The sequence below is a fragment of the Limulus polyphemus genome, unplaced genomic scaffold, assembly GCF_000517525.1.
Source record: "Limulus polyphemus unplaced genomic scaffold, Limulus_polyphemus-2.1.2 Scaffold1426, whole genome shotgun sequence".
NCBI classification, from domain to species: domain Eukaryota; kingdom Metazoa; phylum Arthropoda; class Merostomata; order Xiphosura; family Limulidae; genus Limulus; species Limulus polyphemus.
In genome coordinates this window covers 228,919-244,620 of record NW_013667036.1, presented here as the reverse complement: position 1 = coordinate 244,620, position 15,702 = coordinate 228,919, and the positions used below count along the sequence as shown (strand labels likewise).

General features: G+C 32.5%; 1 protein-coding gene across 2 annotated transcripts in view; it reads right to left on the bottom strand.

The window, feature by feature from the left end:
* LOC106463503 (adhesion G protein-coupled receptor E1-like) overlaps positions 1–15,702 on the bottom strand; it is a 77,180-nt gene that overhangs the window by 24,760 nt on the left and 36,718 nt on the right. For both annotated transcript variants that reach the window (XM_022391027.1, XM_022391029.1), the window contains 9 exons: positions 13,298–13,685; positions 11,503–11,787; positions 10,587–11,024; positions 7,794–7,928; positions 6,015–6,217; positions 2,863–3,000; positions 2,293–2,387; positions 1,635–1,869; positions 1,043–1,175 (listed from right to left, as the gene is read on the bottom strand). In XM_022391027.1, the coding sequence (XP_022246735.1) occupies positions 1,043–1,175; positions 1,635–1,869; positions 2,293–2,387; positions 2,863–3,000; positions 6,015–6,217; positions 7,794–7,928; positions 10,587–11,024; positions 11,503–11,787; positions 13,298–13,685 (2,050 nt within the window). The remainder of the gene's footprint in view (positions 1–1,042; positions 1,176–1,634; positions 1,870–2,292; positions 2,388–2,862; positions 3,001–6,014; positions 6,218–7,793; positions 7,929–10,586; positions 11,025–11,502; positions 11,788–13,297; positions 13,686–15,702) is intronic.

Here is a 15,702-nt window from a genome sequence, read left to right as displayed (position 1 = left end):
ATAGTGGGATTGACCGAAACATTATAACGCCCCCACGGCTGAAAGGGCGAGCATGTTTGGTGTGACAGGGATTCGAACCTGCGACCCTCAGATTGGGAGTCGAGTACCTTAACCACCTGGCCATGCCGGGCCAACGTGTTATATTTGTGGTGACATACCCCCATGTTAGCATAAACAAAACGTTCTTATAAAGTATTACTAATTCTAAGGCATCACGCCATACATTAACCGGAACATAATTTTTTTAAATTAACTTCAGTGCCAGGGTCGGCTGTTTAACTCGTTGTCAGCGAGGTTTGGAAGTTTGATTTTTGGCTATCTGAGCTGTATCCATTGCGGAAAATCAAACTCCGGGTTTTAGCGTTCTAAGTCTCAAGTCTTGTGTCAGCTTTTGGGATAAATTATTGTATTTGTTTGGGTTAGTTAAGAAAAATACAAGTATGATCTTATTAAGTATTTCTCAAAATGGGGTTCCGACCCAAAAGGTAGGTCGCAAGGGCCTCGCAAAATTATAGAAACTATTGTAATAACAGATATTTTGGAGCACATACTCTAATTTGCTATCACTTTGTGCGTGTGTGTGGGGGGGGGGGTCGCCACAGGCTGTAATATTTTCGGGGGGTGGCAGCAGATGTTTTACAATTCCCAATCTTGTTGTTGTGTATGTGAATAATGAAAATCTTTTTAAAACAGAAAGTCGTAAACATAGCTTCCTCAGCGGTTGATATTTACATGGCTTCTCAGGGTTTAAAAAAGTAATTACCTCAACAAGCGATAATAGATAGACAAACAACGATTTATAAGCATAAGGAACAATCTTATTTATGGTGTAACATACATGTTTCGACAGAACATTGGTGTGTTTTATTCATAAAGTATGTTCCTCCATCAATCAAATTCTTCCTCATGCTTATAAATCGTCGTTTACCTACTTATTATTATATTAGCATAATGTGCTTCTTTACTCAAATATCAACAGGTGATACTTACGTGGTGTTTTATGGCTGATAAAACTGTAATTATCTCAACTGTTGGTACTTACATGGCCTCTCATTAGTAGGTATTCTACTTCGGAAGAACTTATCGTTCCTATAGGCAACAAATTTTACTCTAACTTCACTCAATTCTGCCTCAGCAATTCTAACAGCTTCAACAGGAACAAAGATTAAAGAGTCCTATGAAAGAAAATACATTGTAAATAAATAGTTTCCTCTTCGTAATTAGCGGAAACAAATATCTCAAAAGTGATAATTGTGACATTGAAACGAGTATCCAAACTCTAGTGCTTTCAATCTTTTTATCTAAATAGTAAACATAATATATAAACTATCAGCTTAATACTCTCAAGCCTGCATTGGATTAATAGCATGGAACACCAACACAGAGCATTTTGAAGGTTATTATCCTCTCTGTAAAACAATTGTCAACAAAAGTTAATGAATCATCTTGACAATTCTTCAACTGTATGATAATGTAAATAAAATGCCTATTATTACTTTTTAATAATCTTTACCACTAAGATACTTGAAAAATCTTAATTCGTACTGGAAAAAAATTAATTGGGACATTAAAAAAAGTTCTGCAACGCATTATATTTTGAAAAATATTATGCTTGTATTCTTAAATCGACTTACTGTTGTTTTATTTTCATAATCTTTGTTTCTGGGTATGTGATTTTTGGTTTGAGAAACCTGGGATGTTCCTGGTGCAAGATGTGTTGGTGAAAATTTTAAAACCTCTTCCGCGTTCTCAGAAAGCTCTGGGTCCCAGGATAAAGCCTTCAGGGCAATGTTGTCTGTTTCAAGTGTGATACTCTTTCCTTTCTCAAGCTTCACATCTGACATGTATCTATCTACTAACCAAACTAACCTACAATATACAAAAATGAAATTTTTATAATCTAAAATTTGTTAAACAATCTTCACAGAATTAACATAACAATGTAGATAACAGCAAAGTCCCCCGGAGAGACAGCGGAAAGTTTACGGACTTACAACGCTAAAATTCGGGGTTCGATTACCCACAGTGGACACAGAAGATAGCTCAATGTGGCTTTCCTTGAAAACAAACAAACAGTAAAATATGGTATTTATAAGAACTACATAGAGCACATCTTTACATATGTAGTATATTTAAAAATAACTTCTGAAAACAAGTAAACTGGAAAGTGAAATCGTAATTTTGAAGGTATGTCTATTACATATTATAGGCATATAAAGGTGCAAATAGTCTTTCTTGAATTCACTATCAGAGTAATTGAAAATTTTATCCCAAATGTTAAAAGAAAATAACCTGCTTGTAGTGGTTCCATTTTCGTCTGCTTCAGCAAGGACACTATCGTTTAAGGCTAACATGTTACTAATGACCGACAACATATTCTCGGCAACCTGAGAAAAAAATATAACATTCATTAAAAAGATATTTTTAATTACTATTCAGTAAAACATAAAATCAGTACTAATAGCCATAATACTGTTTGTGGTATGATCAACGTAATTTAAAAGAAATTAATTATTTTTTCTGTCTGATGACATATATATAAAGATAAGTCTAAATAATAATTTCATAACACATTACCGGAACTCTCTGACTTAATATTTGCTATATTTTCATGATAATGCATTGAATGGTACATAGTTCAACATTTTAAAGTATATTTTTTCTTTAGTTCTCTTATTTCTGATTATTCAACATATGTGACAAAAAATTAAAATCTTGAACCATCCAATTCTACGGTATTTGGTTTCTTAAGAAGCTGTTAGGAACTTACGAGTATTTTTTTAAATTTAAGGCAGATTACATTAAGTGTATTCTGTAGAAAGTAAATTGGTTAACAAAACTGGAAATTAAGAAAAAATTAACCTTGTGATCAGTTAAAGCATAATTTACAATGTCTTGAATTTGCCTCGTTGCTTCTCGAAGCTTTTGAGGGTTCATGTTTTCTGGATTCTTCGTGAGGATCTTTAGCTTCCCTGTGATCTCTTCTGCACGTTTGAAACCCTGAAAAAAAAAAAGAACAAACAATTTCTGAAAAGGAAGATAGACTAACATTAAGAGGATGTAAAAGAAAACAGAGTGATGTAATTTACACAAAAAGGAAGACAAGTGACGTTAAGAACCTTTAAAAGCGTACAAACAATAAAAATAAATATGAAGCATAATCTACTATTCGATTTACCACTTGTCACTAACTTTTACCGATTTATGCAAATACCACCCCTCATGAGTAACTCTGAACAAGGTCAAATCGAAAAAAACAAAACAAGACTAAGCTTCATATAATGGTGGACTGTCTTATACTTATGGGTTTTTGAGTAGTCTTTTCTCACCACTATGCTCTTATACTTGTATAAAGTTTGAAGAATATGTCGCATTGTACTACTAATTTACGAAAAGATTTAGCATTGTGCTACTAATTTATGAAAAGATTTTAGCATTGTGCTAGTAATTTATACTATTGAATTATTCAGTATACAATCTGTTTAACATACTAAAATAAATACAAAACCCAATCTATCATCCGATTCACAACTTGTCACTGGGTTATATCGGTTTCTAGGAATTACACTTTGCTTCCGTAATCTTGGACAAATGCAAATCGAAAGAACAAGAAGAAGCTTCATACAGTGGTGGAGTATAAATTAAATGTAGGGTTACTGAAAAGAGGTTGAATTCTCAGGAAGTTGTATAGCTCAGTAACAAGTGGTGGAGTATATATTAAATGTAGGGTTACTGAAAAGAGGTTGAATTCTCGGGAAGATGTATAGCTCAGTAACAAGTGGTGGAGCTAATGATGAATTTAGTTTCATATTTATTTTTAGTACATTAAAAATTGTATATACTGAATAATTCATAAGAATATATTAGTAGCATCAATAATTACGCATTTTTCAAATCCGATGCAAACTGAAAGAGTAATCCTCGGGTTTTGTACAATACGGATATTTAACCCAAATATTTTATAGCTTTGCATAAACGATACCACCTATCATGTTTTTGTCCCGTTTCAAACTCTCACTGCAAAATTGCTAAGCATTCGAATGCGTGTGTACAAATTACAGCGAGATCAACAGCAATGTTCTTACACTTGGGTTGTTTGTAAAGGCAAAAAAAATATTGCTAGAAACATTTAATACATGAAATGACATGCATTCAATATGACGTTAAATACATTGGTGAAACCAGTCATCCAATACGTAAACGTTTTAAGGAAGACAACCATACAATCGTGAATCTGGATTCTAAAGAGGCTACTAGCGAACATTTTCTAATGAAACATGGTACAGTAGATAAAACACCATTTAGCATTAAGCTCTTAGCAAAACGTAAATTCAAAGGCTCTCTCCTGATTCAATCTGATAAACAGAAATAATTCTAGAGCTTTGTAATTACCCTCCCACCCGGAGGGTGGTGAGGGTATTGCAGTAGGGAGTGTGTATGTGTAACTCAAAAACTAATCGATGTACATGAACATTTTGCATAAGATTGGGAGTCAGTATTGGACAGTCCTCGCCAAATTTGGTCCGGATCCAAATGCGGATTCTGGATTACTTTGAAGCTTTATATATAATGGGGAGATAGGGCGTTTACGTGGTTTTTGGTTAATAAGTCTGTAAAGTATGATCGGATTTGTACCAAATTTCATGGACGCATGAAGTTTGAGACTCATCACAATAACAAAAAATCCGAATCTTTGATTATTCTGGATCTGAGAAGCATTTTCTGAATTTTCGAAGGTGAAATTTGATATTATATAATATAAACGCAAACAATCTCGATAAGGAGCGATTGGGCGAGCATATGCAAACTCTGATTGCTGTTAATTTTGTTTTTGTTGGATAGCTTGCGATTTTCTGTAGCTTAGCCAGTCATTCTAATTCTTTTCAACATACGTGCGATAACACTTGACATTACTATTGTTAGCTCGGTTTTTAATTGTTGTGTGTGTGTGTGTGTGTGTGTATATATTCTTTTCAGTTGTTAGTTTGTGTTTTTATGTAACGCTGTAACCATTGAGAAAGGTGTAACCCCAAACGTCTGGTTTGAATAAAAACATTTTGTTTCTAGAGTGTGGTTAGTCGTTTGTTTTACAGACATCATTGGTTATTCTTAACAATGTTGTACTACGAGTTGTTGTTTTTTTGTATTGTTTTTATTAACTAAGAAGAAAATTTCTCGAAAAAGCTCCAGTAATAGCTTACCGGTAAGTTACATATAGTTTCTTTCAGGATATTCTATATTATATTGTTTCAGTGATAATATCAAGAGAATCATTCAGTAGTTAATAAGCTACTGCTTTTTCAGAGTTCATAGTACTTAGGACTATCCACATGTACAACAACTGCTTTAACTTTCAAATATTTTTAATTTAGAAAGACTTAAAAAATTATTACGCAGCAGGAAGTTTTCTTCAAAGACAAACACGTTCTTTGATTTTTGGAATAAGTGGATTTTAGCAATATGCTCTATCGAATTACAGTTGAATTATCCGCACGTCTCCAATAAAATATGAAATTCCTGTTACTCAGAATTATTAACAATACGGCAAAAAGAGGCCAGACAGATGCTTAACTATTGGATAAGAGATATCATGAGTTGTTCTTATTTTCCATTCATGAGATTTAGTTTAAGGTCTTTACCTGGGAAATTTCAATATACAATCGAATTATTTCTTTTAAAAGGATGATGATCTTTGAAGTTTAAAGCGATACGTAATAGTTTTATCAAAAGAAAAAATCATTTGTTGACATCATCAGATTGTTACTAATACTGTATTAAACGTCACTAGACACCACCTCATCAATAAAATGTTCGTGCTTGTATTCCTAAGCGTCTTACAAACATCAAATCTGCGGTAAGCATAGTAATAATCAAAAGCCTTTAACATTTAATCATACTGAACTGCACTAACTCAAATCTATCTGAATATGACTGAAGCATCTATAACAGCATTTCAGGTTCTTAACAATGATAAGATCAGATCAGGATTAGGTATTCGTAAACCGTCTACAAACCTCTTCTCTACAGTTCCTAAAGTAAGTAGTTCCCCACTCAACTAAGCCACTTTCCAACAAATGACAGCGTTTTTGGGCAAAACCTTCATGCCCAGTGTGTAAAACACCGTATGGGCATTCAAACTGTGCAAACGTTCCATGTTCAGTTTCATTCCAGTAAAATACGCCTCGGTTTGTTGTTTCTACTATGGGTGGACACTGGGCTGATTTCAAAGAAAGAAGGCACACAATTACTCAGAATCTTCTGTAACACAAGAAAAAACTTTTTTCATTCAAAATAAGATAAATAATTGATTTTTTTAAATCATTCATTTTCTAAATAATATAAATAGTTATGAAATTTAATGGTGAAGTAAATCATTCTTTCATGTTTGCAACAAACTACCATTGGTAACAACTGTTCTTCATGATATCCATAAATTTCCCATGCAGCTTGATAATGATTTGAGTAAATTAAGGGAAACAGACAGCATGGTGCTCGTCTTTATGTGCAAAAATATGAATTTCCCTCTTTTCATGTTTAACGACATCTTGAAAACGTGTATTCTGGTGGGTGTGATCTTCTGATGTTTAACAGTATTTTCATGATTAAAAATGATTGTAACTGTGTGACGTTTGAATTCAAAATGAATGACGTCTCAGAATTTTACACATATCACTTAACTTTAAGCGAGATGCCTTTTCTTACACTTAAATATTCAACAATATAGCATTGCTCAGATAAATAAAAACCCGTATAATTTATTTTAAAAATCTACGAGGTAAAAACGTTTGTAGGTTGGAAATATATAATATAAAAAATAATGTATCTTGAATGTTTAATTAAAAGATTCGAAGCTGTTTTGAATATGTACTTTCTTATACTGTGGAAAAATGAACATTAGATACAATAATATTTTTTTACCAAAAATTATACGTGCTTTATCACGAAATAAATTATGCTCTTTTTTATTCATTTATTTCTACACGTGTGATCTGGCATACAATCATTTGGTTCAATACTTTAACTGCTAGAAACATTGTATAAGTAAATCAAATGAAAAATATTAAATCAAATGTTTTGAACAAAATGCATTAAAGCTTTAATACGTATGTGTTCGGAAAATCATAATTTGAATAAAAGTTTGTTTACTTGAACGACACCTTACGTATATAATGGACTAAACGTCCAGATAAGACATCACTGTAGCTCACACACATGCTTATGAACTGCGGATCGGAAGGTATGCAACCAGATGGTAGCACCTTCACAGCACATACACAGCTGAAATGTTGTGAAGCGTGTATGGTAACACCGCCTCTGAAATCAGATATCTTCAGCTCCCCACTCAGTCCAATACTAACCACTAGGCCACGCTCGGGGCCCTTCAACACAAGAAAAGCAAGCCTAAGGGATTTAGACTAAAATTTCTGAAATCTTCACTCAAATTAAATATGTTATATTATATAGTGGCTTAACTATCCTTACTTGAAACCTATGTTAACGGTTAAAAAATAAATTAATAAATAAATTTAAAAAAAGTATGTCAGAGTTGGTACTATTAATAAATATAATGACATCACCTTGCTCCTAACATTAAGTTATTATTCATTTTCTCATCGGGTAAAATTTCCAACTTATCACTTCACACTGTTGTCCATAAGCAGTTTTAAATATTGATACGAAAAACCGTGACGTATTCTAGAAACTCGTAAAGATAACTTCTTATAAGAAAATCTGACAAAATTACCTTATGGAGTGTTCATCTTACTAGGATGACATTAAACGTGTTTCCATACCTACTATCTCGCACAAGCTACCATGATATCCCAAGTTGCAAGAACACATGAAAGTGTTTATTCCATCTTCACATTTCGCTCCATTAAGACATGGCCTAGAGTCGCATTCGTTAATGTTCATTTCACACTGTTCACCTAAAATTACAAAATGCAAATATTTATAATGTGCTCACGTTAGTTTCTATCACAAAATTCGAAAGGTACGGAAAAATGTTTTTGTGTGAACCAAACACCTGCACATGACAAACTTTTGTAAAAAAAAACGTCATGTGAAGTCAATAGAAATAAAATAAATTATCGACTTAGCATTTGCAAATGTAATCAAACTGATGTTAAGGATTTTTTTTATTGTTGTTGTATCACTGATAAATTTTATAATTACAAATATTACAAAATAAACCTAATAGCTCGAGCGCTTTCGGAAAATGGACTTTCCTTTATCATGGATACATTTTTGCCCCGACGAAGGAAAGTCTGCTTTTCGAAAGGGCTCGTTTATTGGGTTTATTTTCTAATGCTAATATTTTCCTGTTGTCCTACCTGTTGTTGAAAATCAAGTTTTATAACTACAAACTTATCCAGCTTTCTGTTCGATATTAATCATTTTTTCTCACTATTGAGCAAAGAATGCTTTATAAAACGTATTAATGTTCATTTTTTTCTACTCGTTGTTTCCAATCTTTTAAAAATACAAAAATCTTAGATCAGGTATTTTAAAGATGATTTACATTTTGTAAGCTGTCGAGAACACAGATATACAACGAAAAACTAATTTAGAGGATGTTATTTTTGTCTCTATTCAAACATTTGAGACTGTGTTATTGGATGAATACAATAGATGGCGCTACAAGTAATTTATTGTTCTTTTTGTTTTAATAATACATTAACGTTTTAAGCTGCTAGATGCCAAGTCAAACAACCCAGCAAGGTTTCCTGAATATCAATTACAAAGGGCTAAGATTTGTTTATATTATATTTACAGTTTGTATCAACTATACATTTGTCTATAAACTTTCAATAACGTTCTTAATAATCACTTAAGTACTACTTACATATTTTCAAGATATTACTATGGTGATATTTTGATCAACAGATTATATAAAAACCAATACAATTGTATATGTGTTTTAGTGAGCGAGATTATGGCCCTGTTTTCTTTTTGAGAGAATAATGTGGTAATCAGGTAGTTTGGGAAGTTAAAAGCTACCATAATCGCAGTTGTTAGAGTATTCACCCTTAGCTTAGATTGTAGAGCAAAAATCACACACATTAGATAATCTATCTTAACACACACAGTCTCATATATATATATATATAAAGTAGAATTGTCCATCTGTCTCATTGGTGTCAAAAGTTATTGGAAAGAGCTGGTTGAATCAATTTCGATTAAATGTGGTAGAGGAACCCGAGTTTGATTGGATAAGGAACCAGACGAACTGTTGAAGTTGACAGCAATTTGAAATATGCCGCGAATGAGGGCTCATTCGAGCGAGAAGTCAGTAGCTAGCAAAATATACGAATCCAACGCCAAACGATAGCGATGTTAAATGCCTCGCGTAGCTTATTTCAAGTTACTAACTGTAGGACAAAGAAATTCTTAGTAATCTAGGTAATGAGAAAATTTCAAGCCAATGAAAAACACGATCATGCGGTGATAAAAAGTCACACATCACGACTTTTCAACACCTGCCCTTACACTTGTATGAAATGCGTACTGTTTATATCATGACATAATGTTATTCTTTCATTAATGTCCCATCTTACATTTTTAAAACATTGTCTGTGCAGGTTGTTGGGGTTCTTTGTACATTTGGACGTTTGACAAACTCCAAACATTTGATACATCCCCAAATGAAAGAGTACAATAGTATACGTTTATTGTGAAGTAATATGCAATCACCAAGCCAATACGTGCCTACAAATGAGCAAGATAAACCTTCCTCAGTCAATGTGCCATTAATATAAAAAATGGATAATCAACATGACATCTTACAAAGTCCCAACAAACAACAACTCTGTGCTCCTTAATCTCACATTCCTGCAACCCAGGATAATCAACATGACATCTTACAAAGTCCCAACAAACAACAACTCTGTGCTCCTTAATCTCACACTCCTGCAACCCAGGATAATCAACATGACATCTTACAAAGTCCCAACAAACAACAACTCTGTGCTCCTTAATCTCACACTCCTGCAACCCAGGATAATCAACATGACATCTTACATCACACAATTTAGCGTGTTGAGCACATTTAACTTATTAAGTGACGACCTACCTCGTGTTTGAATGGTCAGCACAGAACAAAATAACTTACATACAAGGTTAATGACATCTCAGACAAATCACTGTAATAAATGAAACACAATCATAACTTATAAAAGTCAATGGTAAGGACGGAACATACAACTATGATGATGTGCGACTTTTGCAAGACCGTGTACGTATTCATATGCATTGTCTCTCTCGTAACTGAAAATTGAAATTGTTACCTTAAAAACAATATTATATTTTACTTTAAAAATTACATTAAAAACAATACTATATTTTACTTTAAAAATTACACTAAAAACAATACTATATTGTACTTTAAAATTACATTTTTGAGCGGGTGTTTAAATCATTAAAAATAACAAGTATTACAAACTTTTACTACTTAAAAATCAAAAAGTATGAAATCCTATATTTATTTTCAGATCCTATAGTAGAAACATAAGATACGCGAAAGTAGCTAACAAATTGAGAAGTGTTGCTTGCAGCGATCATACTCACACTCACACACAACCACTTACCGCCATAACCTGGGTTACAGTCACAGGTAAAATCGTTGGAAGAAGTATTGTGACACGTTCCACCGTTATGGCAAGGGTTCAAGAAGCAGGAATTAAAGTGCTGGCAAGTCTTGCCATAGAAACCTCTAACACAAAGGCATGTGTAGGTATGACTGACATTACTTTCACATGAAGCACCATTTTCACATGGTGAGGGTCGTATTGCACAGGGGTTGAATGTAGTACAGTTCTGTCCAGAAAATCCATTAATACATTCGCAGCTATAGTTATAATTGGAAATACGTCTACAGCTCCCAAGGTTATCACAGGGATTCATGGAACAAGGGTCAAACTGGTCGCAGACATCGCCATAGTAACCGTCGGCACATTCACACTTGTAACCTGGATCTTCTTTAATCATGTTACAGTTCCCATGTTGGCATATATTCAAAAGACAATCTGCAATACGATTAATTCCTATTTTATTATACCCCATTATAATAGAATGAAATTGTGAAACAAACGGAAAGAAATAGTTTTATAGATGTTGTATTCATATACGTAAAATGTGATACCATTTACATTACCAAAGCAACATGAAACTACGTATAAAAAACTTTAAGATAGAAACAAGCGAGTTCGTATACATACTCTCTAATAGGAGAACAAATCAAATAAAGTTTATTTCCACGTACTCCGAAAGAACACTACACATCTGTTTAAAAGTACCCTTGAATTACAGAACAAATTCATTCGACTTTTAGTATCCTTGGACATAAATAAATTAAGTTTGCTTACAAGTGCCATTGAATACTGAAACAATAAAGTCAGCTAACAAGTTACTTTGAGCTTAAAAGAACAAACCATGTCTGTAAACGAATGTGTAATTGAAATAGACACGTTTTGTTTGTTTTTTTTACGTGAAAATTACTCTTACAATCATGTCTCGTAGTAAATCGAACTACTGCACTCCCAAGCCCAGTTTCATTCACATTCCAGCCGTAAACCCTGAATTCGTATTCTGTCCAGAGCTTCAAGCCTTCCAAAATGATGCAGTTGGAGATAGCATTAGTAGTTATATTAAAAATGGTTGCGCCATCTTCCTCGTCACCAACTTTTCTATATTTAATAATGTAGCCAGCCACTTCCCCGTACTCCGGCTTACTCCAACAAATATAGACAGAAGAGTCCGTAGCATTTCTTGTGTGAACTTCTACAGGCTCTAAAAATAAAAAGTTTGAAATTCGGCTTAAACTCGTATTAATAACACAACGTATATTAATGATGTTAGAAAAACACGTAGGTTCAAGAAGTCTAGATAGAAATAAATAAAAACCTATAACCCTTTCGAAAGGTGGACATTTCTTCTTCAGGGGTAAACTGGGTATATCATTATCTCTAAAACATAAGTGGCAAGAGTGGGACTCTAATAAATCTAAGCAGTGAAGAAACAAAAACTATGTATGTCACACATTTTAAACTACTTAAGAAACAAAAACTATGTATGTAACACATTTTAAACTACTGAAGAAACAAAAACTATGTATGTAACATATTTTCAACTACTGAAGTAACAAATTATGTATGTAACTCATTTTAAACTACTGAAGAAACAAAAAACTATGTATGTAACACATTTTAAACTACTGAAGAAACAAAAAACTATGTATGTAACACATTTTCAACTACTGAAGTAACAAACTATGTATGTAACACATTTTAAACTACTGAAGAAACAAAAAACTATGTATGTGACACATTTTCAACTACTGAAGTAACAAACTATGTATGTAACACATTTTAAACGACTGAAGAAACAAAAAACTATGTATGTAACACATTTTAATTACTTAAGAAACAAAAACTATGTATGTAACACATTTTAAACTACTGACGAAACAAAAACTATGTATGTAACACATTTTAAACTACTGAAGAAACAAAAACTATGTATGTAACACATTTCAAACTGCTGAAGAAACAAAAACTATGTATGTAACACATTTTAAACTACTGAAGAAACAAAAACTATGTATGTAACACATTTTAAACTGCTGAAGAAACAAAAACTATGTATGTAACACATTTTAAACTGCTGTTATCATCTTCGCTCTGTCCACCGCGGATAATGGAACCCTGGATTTTAGCGAAATACGTCCGTAAGCTTTTAAAATGTACTGAGTTATTTTGAAATTCTACCGATACATCTTATTTTCCAATTTATTGTAAAGTAATGGATTGTGTAAGGCTTTATCTATCTTAGACTGGCTCAACCTATGCAAACAAGTGGAACAAACATTTTAAAATCATTTTTTATGTGAAAAGCTTACGCATAAAGACCATAATATATACACAGAAGTGTCTGGTAAACAGAACCGGAGTATTAACTTATTGTTGTATTACCATCTCCTGTTTGGATTCTTGATTTAAAGTCGTATATATGGTGGTGAAAGAAATAGCTTTTTTTTTCAGAAATATTAATTATGTCTTGAAATATTTTGTATGCTGTAAGATGAAGTACTTACCATGCTTAATAAAAAATATTATATTCTCAAAATATTTAATTCCTAATTATAGACAAAAATAAATAACCTTAATATTTTACAGGTATACATTTTTCATTATAAACAGTAATAAATAGTAATTTTTTAGTCTTTTTTGTGTTCTATGTGATTGGTTATACTTACTTAAGCTCAGGATCCGTAAGTACATGAGATTAAAATAGAACTAACCAGATATGATCTTAAACACAATTTCGACTCGAGTTTGTGTCCGCCTCGATGGGGAGCCACCATCTTCAGCGACTATGTTGAACGAAATACGACGTCTAGGTTGACTTCCCTGTCTTGAGAAGGTTAACTGACCTGAGCGTGGATCGATTTGAAAAATTTCGTTCGGTGCATTTTTTCCAAGCCAATAGAAAATCTCGGAGTTATAGGTTAAAAGGTCTTCATCATAAGCACGAACTAGTAACACAGACGTATTCACAGGACTATTAACGTGTAGTTCCCCATAGTATAACTCCTTCTCAAATTTGGGAGGATATTTGTTGAACTCAGTAACCACAATTGGAACACGTCTTACCTCAGTTTCTCCTTGGCTAAAAGCAACGATCATTACCTGAACAAAACAAAGATTAACTTTATTCTTTACCTACTAATAACAATATCACGGTTAACTTTAATGTGTACTTAGAATTCAAAAATATGAAGATTACGTACAATCTTTCCTAAAAAAAAGAATAGAATGAAGTTTGACTAGAGTGCAACTAACACAAATCGGGATAAAAAAAGATAAAGATTAATCATAAAACATCAATCGGTGAAGGGGAGAAAAAAGTAATCGCAGAACAATAAATATAATCTGGAAAAAGCACACGAAACATTAATTACAATACAATAATTACACCTAGAAGATAAAATACATCATTCACAAAATAATCAACAACCACCCACAAAATACTGTGACGGGTTAAACACAGACAGCAAACTAACATATTCACAAAGCAGCTTAGACATGAGAAAAACATTAGCCAAAGTAATATAAATGATGATATTTTGGAAAAGAAAAAATATTTCTATGTCATTTTAAAGTTGTTAAAACGTCTCTAGTCAGCAACGTAATATAAAGGAGATTAACTACGAAAAATAACCAATTAAACTACACAGCAAATCAAAATAGACTGTTTAGAGACAACCACTACTAGTACTTGCTAAGTAACGCCAAAAAGATTGTCTAAGACAATCAACAACTTTATACAAGACAACATAAAGTAAATCATGCATAAATAATCAAACTGTTCGTAAAAGTAGCACAAAAGAAGTTATCCAAAGACAATCAATAATCCATTACAAAAGTAACACAGGTTATGGATGTGTGTGTAAAAAACTTCAAATATCTGATTTTGTTATGAAACACAATAAGAAAACCTAAAACATGTTTATATGGAAAACATTGGTATAAGCATCTATATAAAAAACTCAAACATTTCTATATAAAACTTGGAACATGTATTTAAACTTGAAACATATCTTTGTTACAAAAGTTAAGCCATGTCTCTACAACAAACATGGGACATGTATCTCTGTAATTAACTTAAAACATGTATATTTACAACAAAGTTATGGTATGTCTCGATAATAAGTTTAGAACTTCTATGTATATTACAAAAATTAAGAAAGATCTATATTACAAAACTGGGCAAATATCTATAAAACAACATTTTAAACAGATTTATATTAACACAGATTTAGGTTAGAAAACTGGAGCATTCATCTATAGAACAAAAATAAGGTATATCTAAATATTACAAATTGGGACATGTATCTATAAAACAGATTTACGAAATGTATTTATATAAAAAAAGGTGTACCATATGTCTATATAACGTAAACTAAGACAATCTTTACCTATATATGTATATATATACGTGCAACCTGTATGCGAGACAAAACTAACAAACACTGCCTCATACCAATGTCTGTCTTAAATATTTAAAGTGCATTAAAGTGCATTATGGAACTAACTTAGAGAATGCTTGTCAACAGTACTTATCCTCCCACCCCTGTCTCCAAAGAAGGCCGGATGAGTAGGGGGTCACCAGGCAATTTGGGGGAGAAAGGGAAAGGATAAAGACGGTGACGTCATAGTTCTACGAAGGGGACGATTACAAAGTGTAACCAGAGGGCGCAGCTATCTTAGGGAGGGGTGATATTATAGTTCGATACCAGAATGCCTGTTACTATAGGCTGATTCACTTACTAATGTTTATAAGCATATCTTTAATCATACTTTTACATTTCCTGACACTTATATGCAAATCGTCCTGAAAAAGAAGGCTTAACACTAATTAATTAGTTCTATATTCAATTACAGTTCCTGACTATTTATATGTAAATAGTCCAGAAAAAGACGTTTATCTAAATATCATACAATAATTCAAAATTTACTGTTTCACTAGTTTGACTTTATGCTATCCATATAGCTTGACAAAATATTTCATTTTACACTAGATAATTTATAGTTATATATTACACGAGTTTTACAAGGGTGGACACTAACTACACTTCTAAATATGATTACGTCATCAATGTCCAGATTTAATTATGTTAAAACCATTATTTTAACGACAATCTCA